This window comes from Solanum verrucosum, unplaced genomic scaffold, assembly GCF_900185275.1.
Source record: "Solanum verrucosum unplaced genomic scaffold, falcon-dt-bn FXZP01000093.1, whole genome shotgun sequence".
In the NCBI taxonomy this organism is placed as follows: Eukaryota; Viridiplantae; Streptophyta; class Magnoliopsida; order Solanales; family Solanaceae; genus Solanum; species Solanum verrucosum.
In genome coordinates, this window is record NW_026020065.1 from 2,767,946 (window position 1) to 2,793,649 (window position 25,704).

The 25,704-nt window shown below is 34.6% G+C and overlaps 2 protein-coding genes and 2 non-coding genes across 4 annotated transcripts; all 4 read left to right on the forward strand.

Moving 5' to 3' along the window:
- The first annotated feature begins 238 nt into the window (after positions 1–238).
- Positions 239–13,867, forward strand: LOC125823626 (protein phosphatase 2C 70). Its single transcript, XM_049502970.1, has 13 exons — positions 239–637; positions 4,547–4,736; positions 4,810–5,007; positions 5,111–5,286; positions 5,416–5,574; positions 8,915–9,055; positions 9,133–9,194; positions 9,580–9,715; positions 10,033–10,127; positions 12,284–12,399; positions 12,484–12,613; positions 13,337–13,391; positions 13,471–13,867. Exons 1-13 carry the CDS (start codon positions 407–409, stop codon positions 13,630–13,632), a joined length of 1,851 nt encoding a protein of 616 aa, XP_049358927.1. The 5' UTR covers positions 239–406; the 3' UTR covers positions 13,633–13,867.
- A 2,376-nt stretch (positions 13,868–16,243) lies between these two features.
- On the forward strand, positions 16,244–23,872 carry LOC125823697 (uncharacterized). Its single transcript, XM_049503065.1, has 11 exons — positions 16,244–16,560; positions 17,207–17,254; positions 17,474–17,650; positions 18,071–18,137; positions 19,483–19,547; positions 20,802–20,880; positions 21,395–21,513; positions 21,593–21,672; positions 22,790–22,859; positions 23,230–23,307; positions 23,432–23,872. Exons 1-11 carry the CDS (start codon positions 16,327–16,329, stop codon positions 23,495–23,497), a joined length of 1,083 nt encoding a protein of 360 aa, XP_049359022.1. The 5' UTR covers positions 16,244–16,326; the 3' UTR covers positions 23,498–23,872.
- LOC125823788 (small nucleolar RNA snoR101) lies at positions 18,802–18,862 on the forward strand. Its single transcript, XR_007442728.1, has one exon. It is a non-coding gene; the product is annotated as a small nucleolar RNA snoR101 (small nucleolar RNA).
- Positions 19,095–19,156, forward strand: LOC125823787 (small nucleolar RNA snoR101). Its single transcript, XR_007442727.1, has one exon. It is a non-coding gene; the product is annotated as a small nucleolar RNA snoR101 (small nucleolar RNA).
- Positions 23,873–25,704: the final 1,832 nt, after the last annotated feature.

The window sequence follows — 25,704 nt, forward strand, 5'->3', positions numbered from 1 at the left end:
AATTTGTTAAATATATACTCGAACTGATTGTTTTATGTCAAGTAGAATGTATAAGTTTAAGTCTCATCCAATGAAAGATAAAAACATAAATATTAGTTAAAGCAAAATAAAACTTCGAATTAAAAAAGAAAGAACTCATCTAATACGAATACATATCATGAAATGTCTGATAATCATTAATTTTTTTTCAATAGTTAGAAGAACTCAAACCAGTTTTCCTACACAAATAGGGGGTGGGGGGGAAAACAAAGGGGAGAGAAAAAAAAAATAGTAAATGCGACCATTTCAAAGCGAGAACCTCGCTTGGCCGAGAGAGAAAGGGTTGGTTGGATTTTGATAGAAATAGAGTGAGATTAGATTGTTGAATTGTCTTCTCTCTCATCATCATACATCACACGGTTCACCGATGGTGAAGGCGATGCCAGGTGCTGATGATGATAGCAGCAGTATCACCATGACCACTCTAACCACCAGCAACAACATTCTCTTATCCAAAGAGGCCATCTTTATTATTATTGTTATGCTCCTTTTGATCATTTTTTTAATCTTAATCGCCTGCAAGTATAAGCCATGGCGTTTCTTTTACTCTCATCCTGTCTCCTCCAACTCTGTCTTTCGCAATAAGAACACAATCAAGGTCAGACCTTTTTTTCATTTTATGCAATTGGGTTACTTGGGGTTTTGCTTATTGTGTGATTATAACATGAAATGGCATTTGTGTAATTTGCTTATAGGGTTTTGATTCTTGCATAATATGGTGAGATGTAAAAAAAGATTGCTACTTTTCTTGCTTTGGATTAAATTTTCTAGGGTTTATAGTTCCGTGGATCGACCCATCTTTGTTTGGAATTGAGGTGTAGTTGGTTGGTTGATTGATTATAGTTCTAATGAGATGGGAGATTTCATTGATAGATCATGATGTTTGGTTCTGCGCAGTTGTATTTGGGGATGCAAATTTTGAAACTTTCTTGGTTTCGGAAGCTGGTATTGTTGCCTAGTTTAGTGAATTTTCTTAATTGAATGTGGATAGCTCAGTCTGGTTCCTATATTTAGGGATACTATGTTTTTCACGTGGTGTAGGAGAGTAAGCTTGGACAGAGGAGAAACTCTGAGACTTGGAAAAGTTTATTTTCTCCTATTAGGAACTGAATGTCAATGTGATCCCATAATGATCAAGCAATTAAAGTTCCAGTTGGTGGAAATTCTTTGGTTTTCATGAAGAGGTATCTACATCATGTGGTTTTTTACTTGGGAGGTTCTAAGAGGCGATTTTCGCTTACCTCCCATGAGATGTTGCTAGGTATGTAGTCCAGTACTTACAGTTCAAAATTCTGTTTTATGGTCCCTATAATGTGGTATTTGACATGGTTTGTATCTGTTGAGGCTTTTGGAGGACCATATGAATTTCTTAAGTTAATACAAATAGCTATGTCCTACGTCATCAGTCGTTGCATATAAGGAAAATAACAGGTCTGGGTAGCAGGGGCGCATAATATATTTAACTAGTCATCTAGGTATCTACTACTCTACTTCCTCGGTTTCATTCTATAGAAGTAGTATTTGACAGGGTGCGGAGTTTAAGGTAGAAAGACAATTTTTGGCACACACCAAAGTCCAAAAGTACCACTAGAACCTGTGGTTGTAGACATGCCATGATATTTCTCTGTCTATAGGCGCATTGTTCATTAGGGTGAAATGAGAAGTTTACATTTAAAGAGTTTTCAAATATAGAATAGTGCCATTCTTTTTAAAAGGAAAAGTATGTCATTCTTTTTGGAATAGATTAAAAAGTAACACATCGAGTATATTTTTTTCATGAGTAAGACCCAAAAAGAGCAGATGATATCTGCTATCTAGATGACAACCTAGATATCATCTACTGATTGTATTATCTTTAGCAATATTGATTTATTATTAATCAAGCCTCAGCTCCAGTTTAGTTGGGGTCACCTGAATGAAGCCTCTATAGCCATTTCACTTTTTCATGTCAATTTCATCTACTAAATATTTTGTCCTTCTAAGACAAATTTGGAGTTCTCTAAACCTCAGGCTCATATTTCCACAGACATGATTGTCTCTAACCAGAATAAAAACTTCTATATGACACGGGCCTAATTAGGGGTGGGCGTCCGGTAGGTTCAGTTTGAATAGTTTGGTTCAGTTTTCAGTTTGTAAATTGTGAATGGAAATTGATCTAAAATTAATTCGGTTTGGTTTGATTTTCTGAAATTCTGTCCGGTTACCTCATTTTGAACATTTCCAGTTGTGCCTTTTCAAAATAAAATAAGAAAACCTTGAAACAGATAAAACCCTTATATGTTTCTAGTCTTGCTCTTTGCCCAAGTCCAACTTGATTGGAATTAAATTTATAGTCCCTCCGTATCAATTTGTTTGACCTATTTTGACTTGGGACGGAGTTTAAGAAAATAAAGGAGATTTTTAAATCTTGTGGTTGTAAATTAAAGACATGTCAAATGTACCAAAATACTTTTTAATCTTGTGGTTATAAACATGCCTTGTGGAAAGTTGGAATTAAAGAGTTGCTTAAAAGGGAACGAGTCATTCTTTTTGATTGGAATTTGGACTAAAAAGGAAAGTAGGTGAAACAAATTGAAACGGAGGGAGTAATGCTTTGGTGGGGAGTTTTATCAAACAAGTTGTGAGCTGAGATGAGGTGAATTCTTTTAGCGTAAAATGGATCGTGTGGTGGATGAAGCGTGAAGATCTTTGGTTCTTTCGATGGTACGCTTCTGACTGATAGTGCTCTAATGGAGGCTAATTGAATGGACTAACAAATGCGGATTTAAAATTTAGGCTTAAGTCATCAACAACCCCTTAATGTTGTTTGCATAATTCACTTAGACACCTCAACTATGACTAGTACTTATCGAACACCTAAATTATTCAACAGGTGTACCTATCAAACACAAAATTCTGATGTGGCAAAAACGTGTTTCTCACTTTTGTTGGGCGCGTGAAAGAATCTCAAATAATGTTTATTTTTCATTGAAAAAGCTTGCATTTTTTTGTTCTTTTATTGATACTTGGCACTAAGTAAATAACTAAAAACAAATTTTCATTCATTTTTAGAAAATAATGATTTCTTAATTAAAAAGAAAAAGCAACCCCCACCCCCCTCAGGTCATTGTCTTCTTCACCCCCATGTTTACCTTCCAAAATTCTCTCTAAATTTTTTCTCCTGGGAATTTTTTTTTGCTATTTTATTGAGTTTCATTCCTTGCAAAAGAAAAAGATTCATGAATCAACTTTCTTCTTCTCCTTCCATCACCGGACCACCTGATCACCGCCAACTCCATCCATGTGATCTGGTACTAAAAGAAACATTATTTTGTGTTCACGATTTCTATTTAACACTTGAATCTGAATGAAAGATTATTTTTTATGATTTATTCTTACAAGAAAAAACATGTGAGCTCCAAATAGGAATGTGGGGGACGATGATGAGGGGATGAAGAAAAAAAGGGGGAAAAGGGTTAGGTGGTTTAGTTGGGGAGGGTGTCGGCAGGAGTTAGAAAATGAGTTTTTTCTTTTTTTTGACTGATAATTCTTTTGGTTAACGGCTAACATTATTTTATTTATTAAACTAAAAAATCATTTTATTATTATTTTGAGCCTTTATGACATATATCATTGCTCTATTTGTTGGTTTATCATAACATCAAACACTCGTTACATTCTGTAGACTGATTCACATTTTGTGTTTAATGGGTATAAATTTCTTAAGATTGGAGTGTTTGATAGGTACTAGTCCTAGTTGAAGTGTCTAAGTGAAATATGCAGATAACTTAAAGGGGCTGGTTGATGACTTAAGCCTAAAATTTAAGGAACAGCTCACAAATAACTTGGGGTTTCCGGTTAACTGAACTTTTCTACTCTTTAAACCGAAAAATGAAACCGGAAACTTTGGTTCTGTCGGCTTTTTCAATTTAACCTAATAGTGCCCACTCCTAGGCCTAATACAAATAAACAACTATAACTAAGCCCACCTCTTCCAAGTTCTTTTCTTGTTTTTAACATATATCCATTGTTCTTTTTGTCTATGAAGTTGTTAAAATTCTAGTTGGCCAGCCAAACTTCTAAGTACTTGCCCCGTTCCAGTGTCATGGCTTGCTAGAATGTGAAAGGTGTCAACATATAAACGCGCATAGATGAATTTTTTAACCATCTCATGCCTTGGTCTTTTTAGGCACTTCATATCTCGGTAAAAGTGCTTTGAGTCCTTACAAAAGATTTGGCTGTACTTACTAAACTGCTAACCCCCCAAAACAAACAAACAAAAAGACCATCAATGTAGGTTGTGGACTATCTTGTTCCTATGCAAGAGTATGTTACTTTTGACTCTCTGTCTGATATGAAATAGCTTTCAAAGGATGCTACTGGAGCTACTACGTATTCTGTGGTTACGTTAATATCTTCCTAGTTGTTGTTTCATCATTCATGTTTGTAAAGTATAAGTTTGACTCTTCCTTCCCCACCCCTTTATGGTTCATTCTCTTGAAATTGCTATTTTTCATATTTTATGTAGGGTGAAGATATAGAGAGGCCTCTTATTTCAGATGATTTGCATCTAGTTGAAAGCCAGAGTCATGAATATTCTAGAGGTTATGCTCATGATGCAGGCGGTCACCAGAATCAAGGGGCTTATGGTTCACCCTGGACACAAGGACTTGTTCATAAACAAAGGCTGACCTCCATAAATCCTCAATTAACACATAGTATATAACACCTTCCTTTCTTGTTCATTGGCTTTTTATTCCGTATAGTTCATAACTTCAATGCTTTTTCCAGCCGACAGTTTTGTTCTGGATGTTTGTGATTCTTCAGAAGATATTTCTGTTGGCCAGACGCTTAAGCGCCCACTTGTGTTTAATCAGTTAGCAGAAGAACAGAAACACATCAGACCAGAGGATGTAAAGTACAGACCGAATTTGGCAATACAGAACGAGAAGTTCGGAGATTTTGCTCCAAAAGATACAAAAGATCAAAGTAATTTCTTCTATCACTGTGACAAGTGCTTGATGTTCTTTACACTCTTTTGATTTGAAGTGTGTGTAAATAGTGTCATCATATTTTCCTTTTAGAAGTGCAGGAAGCATCCTCATGCTGGAGGTTATCTCAGGACCCTGTCAAGGTCTTCAACATTCCATGCAGTCAACAGATACATCTAGGCTTCCACTTACTCTTGGAAGAGTGACACCTAGTGATATCTTGGTGATGGATTCAGAGGTTTCTGGCAAGCATGCTATGATAAACTGGAATATAAATGTATGTCCATTGAAAATTAGGGATTCTTATGGATCTTGGCAGATGTTATTAACATGTTGTATTGTTTCTTAGTTATTAATTTGCAAAAGAAAATAAAATAGAAGACACATTTCACTTCTATTGTTTCAGAAATTGAGGTGGGAGCTGGTTGACATGGGTAGCTTGAATGGCACACTAGTAAATTCCAATGCTGTGCATAATCCTCATTCTGGGAGCAGACAGTGGGGCGATCCAATTGAGCTTGCAAATGGAGACATAATAACACTTGGCACAACTTCAAGAATATTTGTAAGTGAATGGGCTTTGTGCTGCTGTCACTATGTTAAGGTTCTTCATTTGATGATGGACTCATCCCTCTCCCACAAAATAAATGAATAAATAGACAAACAATTCCTTGGTGATCCTCCCCACTAAATAAAGGGCATCAACTTTAACAGAGTATCTTTGCTTTCTAATACTTCCATGTATAACTATATTCAAGGCTGGCTATTTGAAAAGTTATTAGAATTTATTTGTTGCAAAATTGATGACCAAGGAGTTGCTATGAAAACAAAGTATACCTACAGTCAAAGAGCACCAGCAAGAAGTGAAACTCAATGACACTAATGAACACCCTGGCTCGAGCATCCTCCCTGTCACCCCCATAAAGAAAACAACATCTTGGGCACAACTGTATTCCCCTCTTCATAAGATTCTCTTGTGTAAGTATAGCCTCTTTCACCACCAACCAAGTAAAAACTACCACTTTATATGGTATTTTAACCTTCCATATAAGCTTCCAAGGCAGAATTGCCAGATATATAACCTCCTTGAAACACCATTTTTGTGCTCTCACCATGGCTTCCCTCATTGATGTTATCTGTCCAGCATTTCTATCATGCTCTGTCCCTCCATCTCCTTGCTCTAAATCTACCCCTTGCAAGTTAGTGGTGATCTGAGCAGCTTTTGTATTGGGTTGAGAAGTTCGTTTTCAGGGGGTGCTGGTAAACTTGTATGATGTAGGGTGCGGGGTTCCCAAAGAGCAACTAAAAAAGGAATGGAGGGTGATAGAAGTTGATGAAGCCTTTAAGTTCTTTTCCAAAACTATATTTCACATGAAGAAACCAAATTGGTTCTTTTCATTTGAACAGAATGTTGAATGTTCTAACTGCTATAGGTATTAAAATAAGGATTGAGCTACAGATCGATCATGGAAATTACAGTTTGCTCTTTATTCTACTGAAACATAGATAATTTGATCTCTCCTGATTAAATGAGAGTTGAAACCAATCATGACAAGGTGAATAAGAAAGTAGGATTTCAGAAGGGATTGAAGTAATTTTTTTTATTTTTTTTTGATAAGGTAAAGGTTAGGATTGAAGTAATCTTTTAGCATGATACAAATGCAAGGTATGAGTCCTAGCATGGGTTTTCAATATAAAAAAGTTGATCTAATACAAGGACTTCCCCTCAATCCCTAGCTAGATGCAGTCGGCGGTGTGAATGATATCATAAATGTTCTGTTTGGGTCCAAAATATATCATGCTAAGTACTTAAAGATTATGCAACACTGGAGTTCTCTAATATACTCTAGTTAGTGCTCATATCTTTAAAATACTTGGGGTGTGTTTGGTATGAAGGAAAATGTTTTCCACGGAAATTGATTTCCTAGAAACTCTTTTCTTGGAAAATAAGTGTTTTTTTTTTTTCATATTATCTAGTGTTTGGTAAGTCAGCAAGAAATTATTTTCCAAGAGTTCTTTATGTTATCTATCAAAACATTATGGAGGTGGGTAGGGATGGGGAGTGGGGGTTCAGGGGTGGCAGGAGGGGGGTATGATCAAGGGGTGAGGGTTAGGGGGATTGGGTGGGTGGAGAGGAGACAATAAACTTGGAATGCACTTACACGATTGTTTTCCTTACTTCCATTTGGGAAGTCATTTTCCTCATTTTAAGGAACTTGTTTGCCTAGAGAAAATGTTTGGAACCATACTTAGGAAAATTGGAAAGCATTTGCTAGAAAATGTTCCCTCTGTACCAAACACACCGTAAGAGTCTTCTCATAAGCAGTAGTCTTCTTTTTGTTATCACATATACCGATTTCAACTTCCATTGTTTTCTAGATTTTGCGATCTGCCTGTATTTAGAGAAAACCTAAATATATTGAGATAATTCTTTCCATGTGATTTTAGGTCTAACTCTTCCTCTTTTTACACCTTCAATCATCTTTTCACATGTAAGAACCCGTGTGCATCTAGAGGCCTACGTAACATGTGGCTGAACCAGCTCAAGAATTTTCCCATTTATATGTGTTGGCACCTTATATGGATGTGATCATTCATGATCTTATCTAATCTTGTATGACCGCATATCCATCTGAGTATTCGCATCTCTGCAACACTCATCTTGTGGATATAATGAGCTTAAGAGCCGCAACATTCACTCTTCCTATCACCTAATACTTCTGAGACACATATCAAGCATCCTACTTTAATCTTATGTGTAACATCTTTATCTATCGTTCCATTCTTTAGGAACATTGAACCTAGAAAACTAATATATCTACATTTAGCTACCTCAATATTTGTCTCACCTCAACTTCACTCTTATCTCGCTGGCTAAACTTGTAGTGTCTGTGTCTGTCTTACTCTTACTTATCCTAGTGGTCAAAAAGGTGCAGTCACAGCCTTGGAACCAAGGTTTTATCCCAGCAGAGGCGACACTATTTGAATTTTTTTGCATTTGCTCAAGTCTTGGTTCACATAGTTATCATTGCTGAGAGGTAGCAGATATCCATTGAGTTACTCGAGGTGTGTGCAAATGCTGACGTGGATATAACTGTTTATCCAAAAAATGTTTTGTAATATGTATATGTTCTTTGTTAAAAAGCAATATCTGGTATTTCCAGAAAGTTGATTGTACTGTATGGCCTATAGAGGAATAAAAGCCCGACTAAATGAAACAAATGAGTTAAGGATAGAGCGAGAAGGAGTGATTCCTAACAAGTTTAACCAACTTCCTTGCAGGAAGATTCACCTACTGACATTTTGGAGAGTGAACCCATCCTCTTTTGACTTCAGTTGATATTTTAAGATTCTAGCTTCTTTTTTTGGATGTCTTTTTACACAGCTCAAAATTTACTTGTTTTATTATCAAAAATGTAAATTGTTCAATACCAATTATAAAAAAGAAATCATTCAATACCTAAATCTAGACCAAAGTTAGTCGGGTTTGCCCTTGTAACCCATTTTAGTTCTTTTGGATAGGGAGGAAGTAGTAGGAAGATGAATAATATTCTGGTATAGTATGTGTTTACAATTGTATAGACTTAAGAGTGTCAATGAGCAACCGTGATTCTTCAAGCCACCTACTGTTAATATTTGGGTGGAAAACCTAGTGTATTGGAGTTACCTGTTCAAAAAAAAAACCTAGTATATTGGAGTGAATTAATCATGAAATGCTTAATTTAAGTCATTAAACTGTTTAAATGGGTGGCATTTCAGAAAAGTTTACATGTCTCCCAGAAAAACCAAAATAGAAAATTGGTGATAAGTACCTTAAAAAAAGGGTAACAAATGTGACAAATAATTAGTGTTTGATTGCAGGCGTGTATGTAGGTGCTAATTGTCATGTGATTTTTTGATTCCAGGTACATATTAGATCCCAAAATGATCAGGTCCCATTTGGGATTGGTATAGCATCAGATGCCATGGCCGTACGTCGAGGAGGAAAGAAGCTGCCTATGGAAGATGTTTGCTATTACCATTGGCCTCTTCCGGGAACGGATAAGGTTTTACAATTGGAAGGTTTATATTGTTTTCTGGCAAAAATATAATGACCAAAAGATTTGTATATTTGACATTGTAGTTTGGATTGTTTGGGATATGCGACGGACACGGAGGAGCAGATGCTGCGGCATCTGTCAGCAAGTGAGTTATAATCGCTATGTTATGTAATATTTATATAAAAAAGGCAGTACGTTAGGCAGCTCCACCACTAAAATTAAAAGGTAATCTTGACACAGATCATGCATGATATTTTCATCATTTACCAGTCACAAAGCAATTTTGATTTTCTGCCAATGATATAAGCTGTAATTTTCTTGGATTATGGAGAAAATGTGTTGCGAAATATTCTATATTCTGGATGATAGCACATCTTCTTTAGTCATTGAAAATAAGGAATGAACTTTAAAAATTAAATCTTTAGTTGAATTTCCTGAATGCATTGCTATTTGGTCTTTGCTAGTTCGTAAATTCTTCATCACTCCTGTGTGCTAATTTTATCTTTGTGGTTTTTGTTGTCCTTATACAGAATAATGCCTCAGATGGTTGCTAGCATCCTGTCAGATTCATATAGAAGGGAGAGGGTATTATCACAATCTGATGCTTCAGATGTTCTTAGAGAGGCATTCTCTCAAACAGAAGCAAGTATAGACCACCACTATGAGGTTTTTACCTAGACTTAATTTGTAAATCTTATATGCATTATTCACCTGATTAAAGCTTTATCTCTTGGTGTGTTGCAACTTGCAAGTATGTAAGTTGTGTCTCTGTGTGTATCAAGTTATTGATATGCATTATCCATGTGCTGGTGCAGATTTCCCTTGTTCTCATGTTTCTTGTCTTAATTATTTGATTATTAAGTTCATGCTGCACATCAGTGTTAGACTTACATGCTCTTACTTTGGAGGAGCGAAAGCTGTTATAGGTTTTAGTTTGTTAGATTTAACTAACATTTTCCTTATTGCTTCAACAAATCTGTCAGGGATGTACTGCAACAGTGCTTCTGGTTTGGGCTGATGGTGATGGGAATTTTTATGCGCAATGTGCAAACGTTGGAGATTCAGCTTGTGTTGTAAAGTGCGTCAATCACACTTCCATCAGTAATTTCATTTGTTAACTATTAAATACATGGCTGCATTTCAATATGGCATTTGGCTGCTTTTGATGTTCTTCATTCTTGTCTTGTATTTAATAATGATCTTATTTTCTTTGCATGGTCTGTTGCCAGCCTTTTTGTTTAAATACCCCTTCTGTTGGAAAACTCCTCAGATTTATCCATCTGTAGTGTAATGTTCTTTGAATGGTTAGTATAATTATTTATTAATACTCTAATCCAATGCTAAGATATATTGGTTGGTTTGTCTTGGGATGGGGTGGGGAGACTGAATCTGAGTGGTTGAGACATAGGAATAACAACCTGGAGATTGCATATTTGAATCCCAGCTACAACATTCAATGTGAGTGTCAGCTCATCTGCTCCATGGCCCCCATCTTTCGTGTGCAGATTTACTATTTGGCTGCCCCACAATTAGTTGAAGGTGGATGTAATTGAACACTGTCACTAAAAATAAAGATACACTGGTCCGCAGATAAAGTAGTTGTGCAAATACTGTCTTAGGTCTGGATTGTCCGTGTATGTTCTACTTACTTGCTAAGGAAGTCATTTGTACTATTTTCTATAGTTATCATAGTTTTATCTCCTCAATTGCTCTGTTCAGACGACTAGAACTTCAAACTACTATATCCAATTTTTGAGATTTATGCCTTGAATTGGTATGATGTAACTTTTTTTCATCAAGAAAATAACTAATATCTATAGGTGGTGAAGTTCGCTCCCAGCTTTAATAGTTTGCAATGTTACGAGAACATAAACCAATTTTCTGTTAATATGTTGTAGTTCTAACTTGGCCTTATGATTGGAATATGTGGTTTGGAAAATTTCTTCATAAATTGTTGCGAGACCAAAATATAAGTGTAGATATTGGGCCTGTATAGCCCAACATATTCATCAAATGATTGTCGTAAAAATGCGGATGTGAAAATGGGCGTACAATCATACAAGATTAGATGATCTCATCTGACAAAAGGTGTATACAACATGCATAGAGGATTAAATAGGAATAGTATGGGTAAATGGTTTCACCATACCCTATATGAACGTTAAAGCGCAAGAAAACTACACAATTTGAACAAAGAATCTACACATACAGTACCAGCTAATTAGGGTTAAGATTTAATGGTTGTTTCTTGCATGGAATCCACTTTTCTCATGAGAATTTTTACTGTTATGACACTTTTATGTTAACTTAGTGTTAAATTAGGTCTTAGGCTTAATTCACACCCCAATAGCTAGCTCAAAGGGAGGAGGATTGCCCAAGCCTTATAAGGAGTCCACCCATCTCATTAACCACCAATGTGAGACTTTTGTCATTCTTTGACACCCCACCTCACGCCCAATGCTTAGCATTTGGCGCGTAGGCAATTTTGATTTTTGGGGCTCCAACATTGAGTGAGATGGGCCTTACTTTGATACCATGTTAAATTAGGTCTTAGGCCTAACTCACATCCCAAAAGTTAGCTCCAAGGGAGAAGGATTGCCCAAGCCTTAAAAGGAGTCCACCTATCTCATGAACCACCAATGTGAGACTTTTGTCATTCTTTGACACTTGGTGTGGTCTAGCGATCAATAAAGCTGGAAGGAAGAGTATGGGAGATCAGAGTTTGAGTCCCAACAAAGGAAATATTAATTAAACTACCTTTTTAATTATTTTTTTATAAAACTAGTTGATTTTCCCCCCATCTGCCTATGTTTTGTTGGGTATATTTACCTGATATCTGTATTGGTATAAGTAGACGTGTAAATAAATTGGCGCAAGCAACATTGTTATCGAAGACATTGTTAGTTTAGAGATAGTGTGCAATTTAGAGAACCTCTACCTTTAGAGCATCACTCTTTACCTTATAAAACAGATTTTTAGTATTAGAATAAATAGGTCCAAATAAACCGCACGGATGACTAGAAATTATATGGCTGATCTAACTAGTTTAGGATTAGTATTTGATTGATTGATAGTACATATTTGTAGGTACTAGGCCGTAGTGATATGTTATATGTGCTACAAGTTTTCTTGATGCCATACCTTGTCAACTCATTCCACGGAAGGTGGGGGAATTTAGAGACATATGTAATATAACTTGGCTTAAACTCTTTGTTCTGTTTTTGTTTGAGTCAGTATTGACGGGAAGCAGACAAAAATGACTGAAGATCACAGAATAACTAGTCACTCTGAAAGGCTGCGTATCCAAGCAACAGGGGAGCCTTTAAAAGATGGGGAAACGAGACTATGTGGTGAGTAGAATCTTTTGTTTCTGTTGTGCTTGTATCCCCTGTATATTAATTCAACCAGCAATTGATTTGCTTGCTCTTAACTAGGTTTAAACCTTGCTCGTATGCTCGGAGACAAATTTCTTAAACAGCAAGATGTTCGCTTCAGTTCAGAACCTTATATTAGTCAAGTTGTGTACATACATCAAGCTAGCAAAGGATTCGCACTGTTAGCTAGGTAATTTGATGTCATCTCATGTATTGCTACAGAGCTGTTTCTTTCTCCCTTTTATCCTGATTTTCCTTCTCATTTCCCCATCCACCCTCTACTGAAATTAAAGAAAAAAAATAAACTGTCCAGTAGGTTTTCCTTCATCATGTTATCTATTTTATATGGTTTGCCTTAACATGCTTGTGTCTAATGGGATAGGACATCGATAAGTAAATTTCTTCCAGATTCCTCAAAACATGCTAAAGATTAGTAAAAGGAACTGCACCTACCTATATCAGATACTCACATCCTTATTTTGATACCTACAGCATAATCCAAGTAGTTGTCTTGCATTTACCATAGATACTGATATTGTATTTGGTTTCCATTTTATCCAGTATGGCCCAATATTAGGTATACCCAGTGTTAGAAACCACAGCAGAGTTGCACCCAAGGTGACAGCTAAGAACCATGAAGTCTTAGGTTCAAATCCTAGCGATAACAAATAAACACTAGGTGAGTTCTACCCATCTGTCCTAGCTTTGGTAGACAGAGTTACCTGTTGCTGGTGGGAGGTGATAGGTATCCCATGGAATTAGTCGAGGTGCGTGTAAGCTGACGCGGGCACCGCGGTTATCTCAATAAAAAAAAATAAAAAATAGCGGAGTATATGTTACTTTCTTGTCATTTGCTGTTCTGCTATGCTTGACGTCGTTTGGCTTAAAACTTGCTTTAACTTTGTTCTTCCAGTGATGGCTTCTGGGATGTTGTTAATGTTAAGAAGGCAATTCAACTAGTCCAACAGGTATATAAAACATTTTGGTGGTTCATGCATATAATATTCTTATCAAATTTATAGCTTAACCAATGTTCAAAAATTGCAGGCAAAGGAGAGAATCTCAACAGAGGAAGAAATTTCTGCAGAGAAAATAGCAAATTCTTTGTTGAGCGAGGCCAAAACATTGCGTACAAAAGACAACACTTCAATAATTTTCTTAGATTTCGACAACGCCCATAGAATTCTTTCTTGTAAACTTGATTCATAGGATTTACTTCATATCTCTAGTATTTTACAGTGATAAATATATGGTTGATTATCTTTTTTAAAAAATGAAAAAAAAATATTGAAGATTAGTTCTCTGATTTTTTTTTTCTTTTCGATCTAACCTTATGTTAATATTTATGTAATTCTCAGCTCTGTAGTCTGTACATTCTCAAACTTCAACAATGGTGACCCTTATTTATTTCGATCAGATAGAAAGATGAATATGAATATTTTTGGATCCAAATGCCAGTTTGCAGATTCTGTATAACTTGAAAGAGTAGTTTCAGGGTCAAATGTATAAGTGTGAAAAGCAAACATTTAACAATTTTCAAATATCATTTTCACTCTGAAAACAAAAAAAAAAACAACTTTTTAAGATTCTCACAATGAAACATGATTAGATGTCCAGCGTTTTAAAATTTATTGGACTACTTTTTAATGTAGAAGAAATAGAACTCATAGGGGTTGTTTGGTACGTAGGATGAGATAAGCAATGCGAGATTATTTCTATTCCCCTTCTATATGTGACATTTTCCCCAAGGTGATATTATTTCTATTCCCCTTCTATATGTGATGACATTTTCCCCATTGTTTTAGTACAAAGAGTGGGATGAAATAATTTCGGGATTAGCTAATACCTCAAACCAAATATGGGATAAAGTTAATTCAAATTTTTTATGAGATTAGTATCCTTATCTTATGTACCAAACAACTCCGCGATGTTAACAATTTTGATTGGAAAATGAATATTTTGGTCATTGGGTTATGACGTTACTTATCGAGCCAAAGTGTCTTTCGTAAACAACCTCTTTATCTCCACCAGACAGGGTGAGGTCTGGGTATACTCTACCCTCCTCAGACTCTACTCATGGGATTTCATTGGGTACGTATTATTGAGTTATGACGTTTTGGTCGATATTTTTCTCTATTATGTATATTTAGCCTTTAATTAACTTAAATGTGTCATTTTGGTCTTTAAACCTATTAAACTTAACGGAGGTTAAATGTACACATTCAGATTAATTGAAGGTAAAATAAACTGAATAATACAGGATCAAAATTGAAATCATGAGATGGAGTTGAAGTTTTGTTTGGACATGCGATATGAAATTTTTGTGTTGTATATTTTCTCATAAACATAAGAATCTCATAAGTTGTAAAACTATTAAAATAGTCTCAATTATTTATTCAATCTTACCAAATAAACAAAAACTTATAAAATCGCATAATAAATTATTACAAATCATTGTGGTTAGTTTTGTTCACTCAATATAGATGGAAAATAATGTTTTATTAAACATTAACGGTGTGTTTGGTATGAAGGAAAATGTTTTCCTGGAAAACAAGTACATTTTGGACTTATTTTCTCATGTTTGGTTGGTGAGTAGAAAATATTTTTCGGAAAAATTTTTTAGTGTTTGATTTATGAATAAAATTTTTTTTTGAGAAAATATCTTTTATTTTTACTAGAGAGTAGAAAATAATTTTTGAATTGATTTTTTTTAAAAAATAAACTTAATTTTTTTTGGGGTGGGGTGGGGCTGGCAGGGGGGGAGGGGTGAGATGGGTTGTAAAAATAATAAAAATTTGAATTTTTTTTTTTTAAAAACAAACTAATATTTTTTTTTGGGGGTGGGGGGGGGGGGTGGGGGTGAAAAACAAAAATTGAAAGTATTTTTTAAAAATAAACTTTAAATTTATTATTTTTTGGGTCGGAGGGGTGGGGTGGGGGCGAAAAATTTGAATTTGAAAGTATTTTTTTAAAAACAGACTTTAAATTTATTATTTTGGGGGGGGGGGGTGTTGGGGTTGGGGTGAAAATAAAAATTGAAAATTGAAAATATTTTTTAAAAACAAACTTTAATTTATTTTTATTTTTTTGGGGGGGGGGGGGGGGGGAGGGAGTGGTAGGGGCTGGCGGGAAGGGGTGGAGGTCGGGGTGAAGGTGGGGTAAAAAAATAAAAAAATTGAAGTTGATAAATATTTTTTAAAAATAAGCTTTTAATTTACTTTTTTTAAACAAAAAAAATTGATTTTTTTCTAAAAAGAATTGTAATTGAAGTTGGAGGAAAGTTTTAGAAAATATTTTCCTTAATTTTTGAAGAAAATACATTTTCCTTAAATTTGAGGAAAATGAGTTGATTTGGAAAACATTTTACCAAACCAAACATGAGAAAATTGAAAAATGTTTTCTTTCATACCAAACACACCCTAAAGTAGTAGTGGTAAATTTGGTTGATAAATAAATTTGATATAAAATAATGAATTTGATGAATATAAATGATTAAGTAAGAATTGATTTAAAATAATAGTAAATTTTATGTTGATGAGAATAATAAATTTTAAGAAGTAATGATATGATTATAAATTTTACTTACTTATGAAATAAATGGCTAGTAGATACAAATGTAAAGTTATTTTAACAAAATATAAACTTGTAGGTTAAGTTTTGTTTTTGAAATCTCAAATCATGATATGAAATTCCTAAATTATAATTTTTGGAGAATATAAAATTCCATTTAATAATAAAATGAAATTAAAATTGCAAATCCAAATACTATTTTTATATTGTGATATGATATCGCATTCACCAAACCACCTACTAAAAAAACAAGTTGTAGTAATTTAGTTTTTTTGGTGGTAACATAAATTGCAGCCGTTCAACTAAAACCCTAAACCCTCTCTTCGTGCAGAAATGGGGAAGAAGAAGAAGAGAGCCGAACGAGAAGCAGAATCGGAACTCCTGAATACAGAGACCATCAATGAGCAAAATGATCTCCATATTGCGAATGGGGATTCTAAGAAGATAAAGAAGAAGAAAACCAAAGAGGTGAAGGAAGAAAGTGTGTTAAAGGAAAAACCCACAGTTTCCGTAGCACTCGCCGGATCTATCATTGACAACACTCAGTCACTCGAACTCGCAACACGGGTAACTTTCTTTATACTACTCTTTCTCATTGGATTTCTTTAAAATATTTAATGCTCACAATAACTGTGCTTCCATCCCAGACTAGTTCTCATACGTTATATGAATCATACTTATCCATTCCACTGCTGTTTCACAACTTGTCACAACTCACAATTTATCTTAATTTGTAGCTATCCCACTCTATTTGGACCTGTCCAGATGATCACATCCCTATTAATTGAATTCCAGCCATTTTACTAGTTCTAGTGCTGCATACCACCTCCTTTATCTGGGTTTGAGGATGACCAATGCCAAGTCACTGCAAGTTTGAACTGATAAACGCATAGATTACTTTTTTTTAGATGACCTGTGGTGTCTGCGCTAGCTTGCATGCGGACCAATTATATAGGATATCTGCCACCTCCCGCTAGTAACTTTAGCTATGTCCACCAAGGTCAGGACGGATGGAAATAAATCATCTAAGGCTTTTGTCTCTGCTTGGAGTTGAACCTGAGACCTCATAGTTCTCGACCCTCTTTAGTGACCACCCTTGGGTCATAGAATACTTATTATTTGTGCAAGTTATGGGTGTTTATTATTCAGGTCATTTTTTATTGTTTTACTCATCGTCTTATTACTTATTATCTTTCTTTTCTTATTTGGGCAGTTGGCTGGCCAGATTGCTCGTGCTTCCACCATTTTTCGGATAGATGAGGTGCTCATATTTACAAGCTATTCATTTGATCATGTGTTGATTTTTTTGGGTGAACCTTTAGTATGAGATTGGTGTTGCTTTCAGTATGTGGACATTATACTTATGTGTTTGAACACATGCATACAATGCAAACTCTCCAACAGCTTCAGTTGTCAAAAGAGATAAATTAATTGCTATTTTGAGTGCAGAAATGAGTTGGAAGGTTTTTTTCTTGGACAGGTTGTTGTATTTGACAACATAGGTAGTTCAGTGGACTGTTCAGATCCGACGATGGAGGATGGGTCACATGATGATGAAAGTGGTGCTGCATTTCTTTTCAGGATTTTGAAGTATATGGAGACACCTCAATACCTTCGGAAGAGTCTTTTCCCCATGCACAACAACTTAAGATATGTGGTGAGGATAGCTGTTTGAAATTATGATGAAATGTCAATTCCTAAGAGTTTGATTGGGTTGGATATAAAAAATCTAGTTCCATTTCTTTTCTAGTGATTTGCTCACTTGTACATATTCTGGTACATTCTTAGTGCTGCATAACATATTTACCTTTCTAAAAAAAGATTGGCTATGGTGTAGGTGGATTTATTTAATTCAGTACCAGTCGGGTGCTCAGTTATTAGCTCAGAGACTTGGCTATTTGATTTATTTTCGTACAGTAAACCAACAACAGTTTTGATTAACACTATTTTACTGATAAAAAGACAACACTGTTTTGACGAGGTTTACTAATTCAGTTCAGCAAAGTTATCCAAACTAAACAGGCTTAAATTTAATAAATTTCGTGATTTCTGATCTCAAATGTACTGTTGTCTTCAGGGTTCGTTGCCACCACTTGATGCTCCACATCATTTGCGGAAGCATGAATGGGCTCCCTATCGAGAAGGTAGCATCCTAAAGAATACCCTTATCATTTGCATGCCAGGCAAACTCTAGCTCATTCCGAAAAAGAACTAAAAGGATCTTGCACTCAATCACTTCTATCGTTTTTACTAAAATTTCCTATAATGAACACGTGTCACTATTATCTTTATAAGCTCATCCTCAATTTTCCTTGAACTGCTACAACTTCAAACTTTTGATTTCTACAAGAGAATTGCAAAATAAAACTTATATTCAATGTTTCTCTCCTTTTAAAAGCTCAGAATATCAATATCTTGATTTCCATTTCCCAGCATCCTCCGTGGGGGAGGTCTGGCACACATAAGTTTTACCATTGGTTTAGCAAGGGTGCGATTCAGATGGTATTGATACAAGTATGCTAATATTTTTTTGTGCTTCTTAATTTAGTTGTTTTTTGCAAGAGTATGATCATACATAAAAGTGATGGCCTGTCCTTTGACCTATAATCCTCTATGTAAATAATGATGCTTACATGGCTGTGTGCATGTACTTGTCTCTGTCTATTGCAATAGCGTTTGATAGAGTTATTGGTGGATTTGGATTCTTTCCACTTAAACATCCTTCTATGGCTTTGGTTCATACTTCAAAAATATCTATATTTATTACATACAATAAATAGTGATGGTGCAAAGTTTGTTGCATATGATGGCTTACACTTGATCTCTGAACTTCAGGTAGGTCCTGTTGAAAATTTACTGAACTGATGCTATAACTTTGCACCTATATACTGTATTAGTTAATGTATTTTGACCAAAAAATAGTTATCTAGTTTGGGGTTGAGGTTGTAGTGGTAATTGTTTTGTATAGTTACCTAAATATAAGATTTGAAATCCAAAAATTCTAGAAGACTATCAAAATCTTACAAAACCAAACATTTTTCTGATTTGTTTTAAAAAATATATGGTTTATGGATTATGGTGCAAAGTTTGCTGCATATGATGGCTTACACTTGATCGCTGAACTTCAGGTAAGTTCTGTTGAAAAATTCATGTTACTGATGCTCTAACTTTGCACGTATCCTTACCTGATCTAAAAAAAGTTTGCACCTATCTGTTAAATGGACACAAAGATCTAGATGGCTAGTTAAATGTAATGGCTGTTTGACAATTCGAATCTCACATTACATGTTCAAATATGTCTGATTTTCTTCTGTCAATTAAATTATCCTTCTTGTTCTTTTGTAGCCATTTTCTATTCCAAAATTGCTCAAATGCTTTTGTTATCTTGTTATATCCTCTTTGTTGATCATGTTGTGTGATGATCTAAATATCAACTTGACATTCTTGATGGATGGGTGATGCCTTGAGACATCTTTTTTCTGTTTCTAGGTGTCACACTAAAGGATCGAAATTTAACATCTGGGGGAACACTTGTTGACGTTGGGCTTAGTAAGGTATTTCATTCTCATTGTCAACATGCTGTCTTACTTTGTATAACGCTCATGTGGCTGCTACTTTTTTCCTTGTAGTATAGCTGTTGTTACCATGACTCGTTTAATTTCTCCTGTCAAGAATTGCCTTATTCACATTGCATGTTAAGAAGCATATGTATGCAAATGAAATAAGAATATCTCTTTTGCAGACTTTGCAACAGTAATACAATTGGAGCTACTCTTGTATTTTTCTGTTTCATGTTCTCGAGATTGGGTGTTATAAAAATAATCTGTAACTGGCAAAGACTCTAATTAAAACAAAGAAACAAAAATAATGAAAGTCAAATACTCTTCTTCAAATTCTACATTACATACTATTTCTGCAAGATGCTAGGAATCTCTTGTACAACATAGTAACTGGGCAGTTAGTTACCCAAAAAAAAAATAGTATGTGGATTTTTTCCCAGGACGCGATTGGTTTGTCGGGGAATTTATAATGCTCCCTCTGTAATCATTGTGTTAATGAAATATTGATAAGATGGGCTTTAGATATGAAGGAGAACAACTTGACCTGGAATGGAGTTTGAAGATACTGGTAAAATGGTATTGAGATATGGATTATGAAAAAGAAAATAGAGAGAACCTGTGAGGTATTGTTATTATTTTTCCATTTATTGATTTTCATTTGCTTTCAAAAAGTAGAACTTTACCATTCCCAAGCTCTTTTTCTTTTCAAAATAGTAAGTTTGCTAGAAAAGTGGGATCATGGACCGCCAATGTGGTTTGATCACCTGCTTAATGTGAAACTAAGTGTAGATTTTTTGATCACTTTTTAATGAATGTGAAGCTCAGTATAGATTCTTTATCACTCTTTAAGGAACACATGGTCAGGTGTTCAATCATGAAGTTGAAACACTGTATGATCAGATTGGGGCCTCTGCATGCAGTGTTCATTGCTCTTTCCTTTGCCCTTTGTTTTTCAAAGGCTGTTGCTGCCCCTCTATTTTCGTACTCGCTGATGAGATGGATTCTCACTTGAAAACCAAATGTTCTATTTGTCATTAATAACATGTTGGGATTTTATTTTCTCTTCGAGTAAACTACTACTGCTGCATCCCAAAAGCATTTTGCTGATGTCGGTAGTCTTGATAAACAAGAGTTGATCTTGTATAAAAAAAAAGATAAAACAAGAAATTGAAATATTGCTGGTATATTTTATTATAATTATAAGTTTGGGTGAGTTGGCCAACAGTTCACATTGCTAGTACTTTGCAGCCTGTTGCAGTTGATCAAGTCATTGCCCCAGGAATAAGGGTGACAGTATCCATGGGAGCAGAGAGAAATTTGGATGCAGGTTTTTATCAGAATTATACAACGTTTATAGCTGTATATCTTGCTTTCCTCTCAGCAGTAGTTATTACTTTAATTTCCAATTTTAACCCTATTTTGACTACCTAGGGCTAGGAAGTATTGATGAAGTTATCTGATTGAATGAAATCTGTTTTTGCGTTGTTGATTTTTTGGTACATACCTGTTCTCTTCTCACTCTCTTTTATTTGTACATTTTTTTCTCTCATTTTCTCCGACACGGATATATGATGTTTGAAAGGGCACCTTCTCAATGTTTGTAGACTTCAATATAGTTTATAGTTAAACCCCAACACAATGTGCTGTAATGTAACAAAATCCTTGAGTTCTCATACTTATTGAAGTCGCTTACATGATACTTTATTTACCAACCAAGAATGCAAATAGTAATATTTCCAGAGAACCGTCTCATACCCAAAAGACTGCCACATGAACTGTTTTTATTTACTTAACATGACTGTTAGTTATTTAAGTTTACAATTCCACATTTCAATTCTCAGGCATACCACATCAGGTTGTCTCTTCTTCAACACCTATGGAGGATGCAGGGATGTATTGGGGATATAAAGTACGATATGCTCCAAATATCAGTTCTGTATTCAAGAATTGCCCATACAAGGTATTTGGGTTTTGTGTTCAACCCCTTTTTGAGAAGTAATGCATAAATAGTTACTGTGTAACATCTCTTGTTTGATTAGGGAGGGTATGATCACTTGATTGGTACCTCCGAGCATGGTCTTGTAATGAAGTCCTCAGATTTGACTCTCCCATCATTCAGGTATGTTTCAATAGTCGTTTGTGATATTTGTGTGTGCAAATAGTCACCCCCCTTTTGTTACAGTACTAATTTTCAATTAGTAGTCACCCTCCTGTTGTTCTGCAATGGATAATCAGTATGTTCCTAGACCCCAAGATGATTTTTGGAAAGCACTTCCATCTCACTTTTTATTGGATAATGCTAATTTAAATGCATTTTGACCATGTGGAAACCCAAGCCATTTCACAGCAACAACTTCCAGGAAAAGAAAGTGAGAACCTATAACTCCACTTTATGGACTTGTAGCAGAGAAAATGTCTTAAAATGCCATTTGTGTTATGCGGAATTTTCACTGCAGGACATTTACTACTTCTGTATGTTTGTTTTGGGCTCTTTTGCAACTCAAATAGGTCTGCCATATTGACCTTTTAAATTAAGTCATAACCCGAATCTTTTCTATTAAAATTTATCCTCTTCTATTTCTCTATTTATATGTTCCCTTTTTTTGAGGGGGGATGGGTGGGTGTGTTACCAATTCACAACTTAAAACTTATCGAGCTCTGCAACCAGGATCCTTTTCTTCAATCCTGGTAACTGTTCTTGTTAGAGTGTCCAAGATCGTGTGACGGTTATAGGTTGTCTCCTCTCACCTCATGAGCTAGCTTTTGGAGTTGAGATAGGTTCAAGGTCTATATTTTTAACAAGGTATTGGGGTCAGATTCATCCCTATTCTTGGTTTACCCAATGTATGTTGGGATCTTATGTAACGTGGTCCATATTCCAGATGGTCCTGCCATGGGCGTGCGGCTTTTGTGTGTTAGAGTGTCCAATATTGCTTGAGGGTTTGGGTTGTTGTTGTCTCCTTATATGCATTGGGAAATCTTCACCTCATGGGGTAGCTTCACAAATTGAGTTAGGCGCAATATTCATTTCTTAACTGTTCATAGATATCTTTGAGTTATAAACTGTGTTCATATCTTTAACATTCATATTGATCTCTTGTATATCAACACATCAAATAGAAATGCATAATTGCTCCATGTTTTTCTAAATCACCTTGATGTTATCATTGGTTTTATATTTTGTGTTTTATCTACTAATGCTGTTGGATTTTGTCTTGGTTTGTCTTAATCTTTAGGCACCTGCTAATTGCTTTTGGTGGACTGGCGGGGTTGGAGGAGTGTATAGAAGAAGACAATAACTTAAAGGTACTATTTATGCTAACTTCTTTAATGGGGACTTGCCAAGTCTCCAAGTGTTTGAATCTGTATGATGAAACCAAGTATATAGGTGTTATTTTGTTTAGATTTTTCTAAATAATATCCTTTTAACTTACTGAAAATAGAAACATTTTTTCTATGGCAAGTTGTAGTTTCTGTGACTGTCTCCTAATTTGCACTTCCTCTTATTTACTCTTGGATCAACTTGGAGCATGTATATAGAGTTAAGAGACCATATTTTATCATTCTGATATTCCATGACATGAACTGCTAGAGTTCTAGTAATAGAAATTACAAGTGTGTAGTGGGAGTAGATGAAGATGAGCTGCTGCTACTGACTTGATTTTCTACTGTTTAGGGGAAAAGTGCGAAGGAGGTATTTGATTTATATTTGAATACATGTCCACATCAAGGAAGCAGGACAATTCGAACAGAGGTACTTATTCCGGCCTTTTTGTATGTGTATGTTATCTCAAGTTTCTACATCAGAGCAACTCTTTTGCTACCAGTGGAGGTGTCGAGTGTCGACTAATTGTACTTCCAACCTTTAACACAAACAGGAAGCCATCTTGATTTCTCTGCAATACTTACAAGAGCCAGTCAACAGTGTTCTGCAGAAGATTTAGTACCTTGGACGTTACCAATCACCTCAAGAACCCTGGATACATGATAAGTCTTCTATATGGCCTGTTCAATGCTCAGATATTTCAAAGCGAGGAAATCACGAGTTGTTGCAGTTGGTGGTGGCTCCTCCTGGTTTTTAGGGAACTTGAGGTGCTTGCACTATGAGCTGAATTGACCAGACTCTATGTACTCTTCTGCCGGTGCTGCTGAATCAAAATTCTTCCCTCCAAATTTCCAACTTTTTGCGAACATCAAGTTGGACAGCCTTCAAGTTTTGTTACTTGTCCTGACCATAGTTCACATTTATCTGATAGTTTCTTCTTCTGTTTACCTTTTCTGTACTCCATTTTTGACATAAAAGTAACAAATGGTAGGTGGAACATGATTATGATTTGAACTTTGAACTTTGGAGTTTGGTAGGCTGGGTTTCAGTTGAACTGATTGACCTCTTTTTATTTTGTACCTCTAGTGTTATAAACCTCATGATGGGTTGAGTTCCACTCTATAGTTCTTGTAAAACATAGAATGATGGGAATTTTAATTCAACGGGAATTATCCAAGTGTTATAAATACTCCTTGTGTTAATTACCTAAATGGTCACCATTCAAATATCACTTCTATTTCATTTAGTATATAAATATTATTCAACTATCACTATTTTCCTTATAAAATATTAAACACTTCAAAAGTCTTCTTCTCTTCTAGTTGGCATGTCGTGTTATTTAAGCCTCGTTCTTTTTAATAATAGACTTATTTAATTCACTTAATCAAAATTATAATCATGTTAATTAGTTTTTACAAAATAATTAGCTTATTAAGAAGGAATTTGTATACTTTGTGAATCTCTTTTTGGTGCTTAAATTTTATATCATATTTTTTTTTATTATCACTCATGTTTTGAAAATTGTATATACATCCCATACTATTTATCTGACTGCTCCTCTTACCGTTGCTTCTTTCATAATGTCATCAAAGTATATATATACTCTAAATGTATCAAGGAGTAATTGAGTAGTGTTTTCACTGAAGCATTATTTCTTTCTTCTTTGACACCATCAGAGCATATATATACTTTAATGTTATCAAATAGTAAATGCGTATTAGTAGTTAAAACCCCTCTTTTGATACCATTAGAGTATATATATACTTTGATGGTATCAAACACTAAACGTGAAAATAGTCGTTAAAAAAGGGTATGAGGGTAACTGTTTGTAAATAGTTCCCTTTTTTGGGTACACGTGTTTGTTCCAATATATATTCGAAATTACGTGAGAATATATATGGATATTATACAACAATAAATTGCAAATAATCTAATTTCCTGCCGATATTTCTACTCTACAAACAAAATTCAATGAAAAAATCTTGTTGGTAATTATTACCTATGATTTTTATATACCTAAGTAACTTTTTTTTGGTTAATGTATCCCTAAGTAAATTATTTAAGAAGATTATGTAAGGTTGACATAGAGAAAATTGAAAATAAAAACATTTTATAACTTTAACTTTTAATTTAATTCTTTTTTGTGACTATTATATTATATTATCTTAGGTTTTATCTTATCATACAATTAAACACCGATATATATTTTTATTTTATCTCAACTTTACGAAATTTAAGTATTAATTAGTTAAGTTACCTATTTTAATTCAATAACACACATAGTATACGAGATTAATATGTTCATTAATAAAGTTTAAAATTTTATTTTCTTTAATCGTTGTGGTATGATAAAAACTTTTCCGGCTTTTATGATCCATTAAATAAATATATAAATATTATTTACTTTCTATTTTTTTTTATAAGAAAGATATTGTAAGTATGAATTTCAAAGTAGCTTAAGCTAAAAGTTAAAAATTATAAGTTGAGAATATTCATTTTTTGATCAATTTTTGTATTTTCATTTTTTTCAACCTAAAAGAGGGTGCTTAAGAATAATGTCAAAAGTTATTTAAAATAAGTCACTTCTATCACTCATTAAACTGGTCAGTGTCAAATTATAGTAACCCAATTATGTAGGTTGGGATCGAATACCACAAAAAGTGTGGAGACGAAACTTTATAATTTGTGAATGAAATTCAAACTAATGACTACTATTTTAATTTAAGATTATAAAAAAAAACTTATTAACTAAATTATACTATAGTATCCGTAACTAAGAATAAAAAACGAACTAGAGTTATAATTCTTATATATCGAAATTCAAAC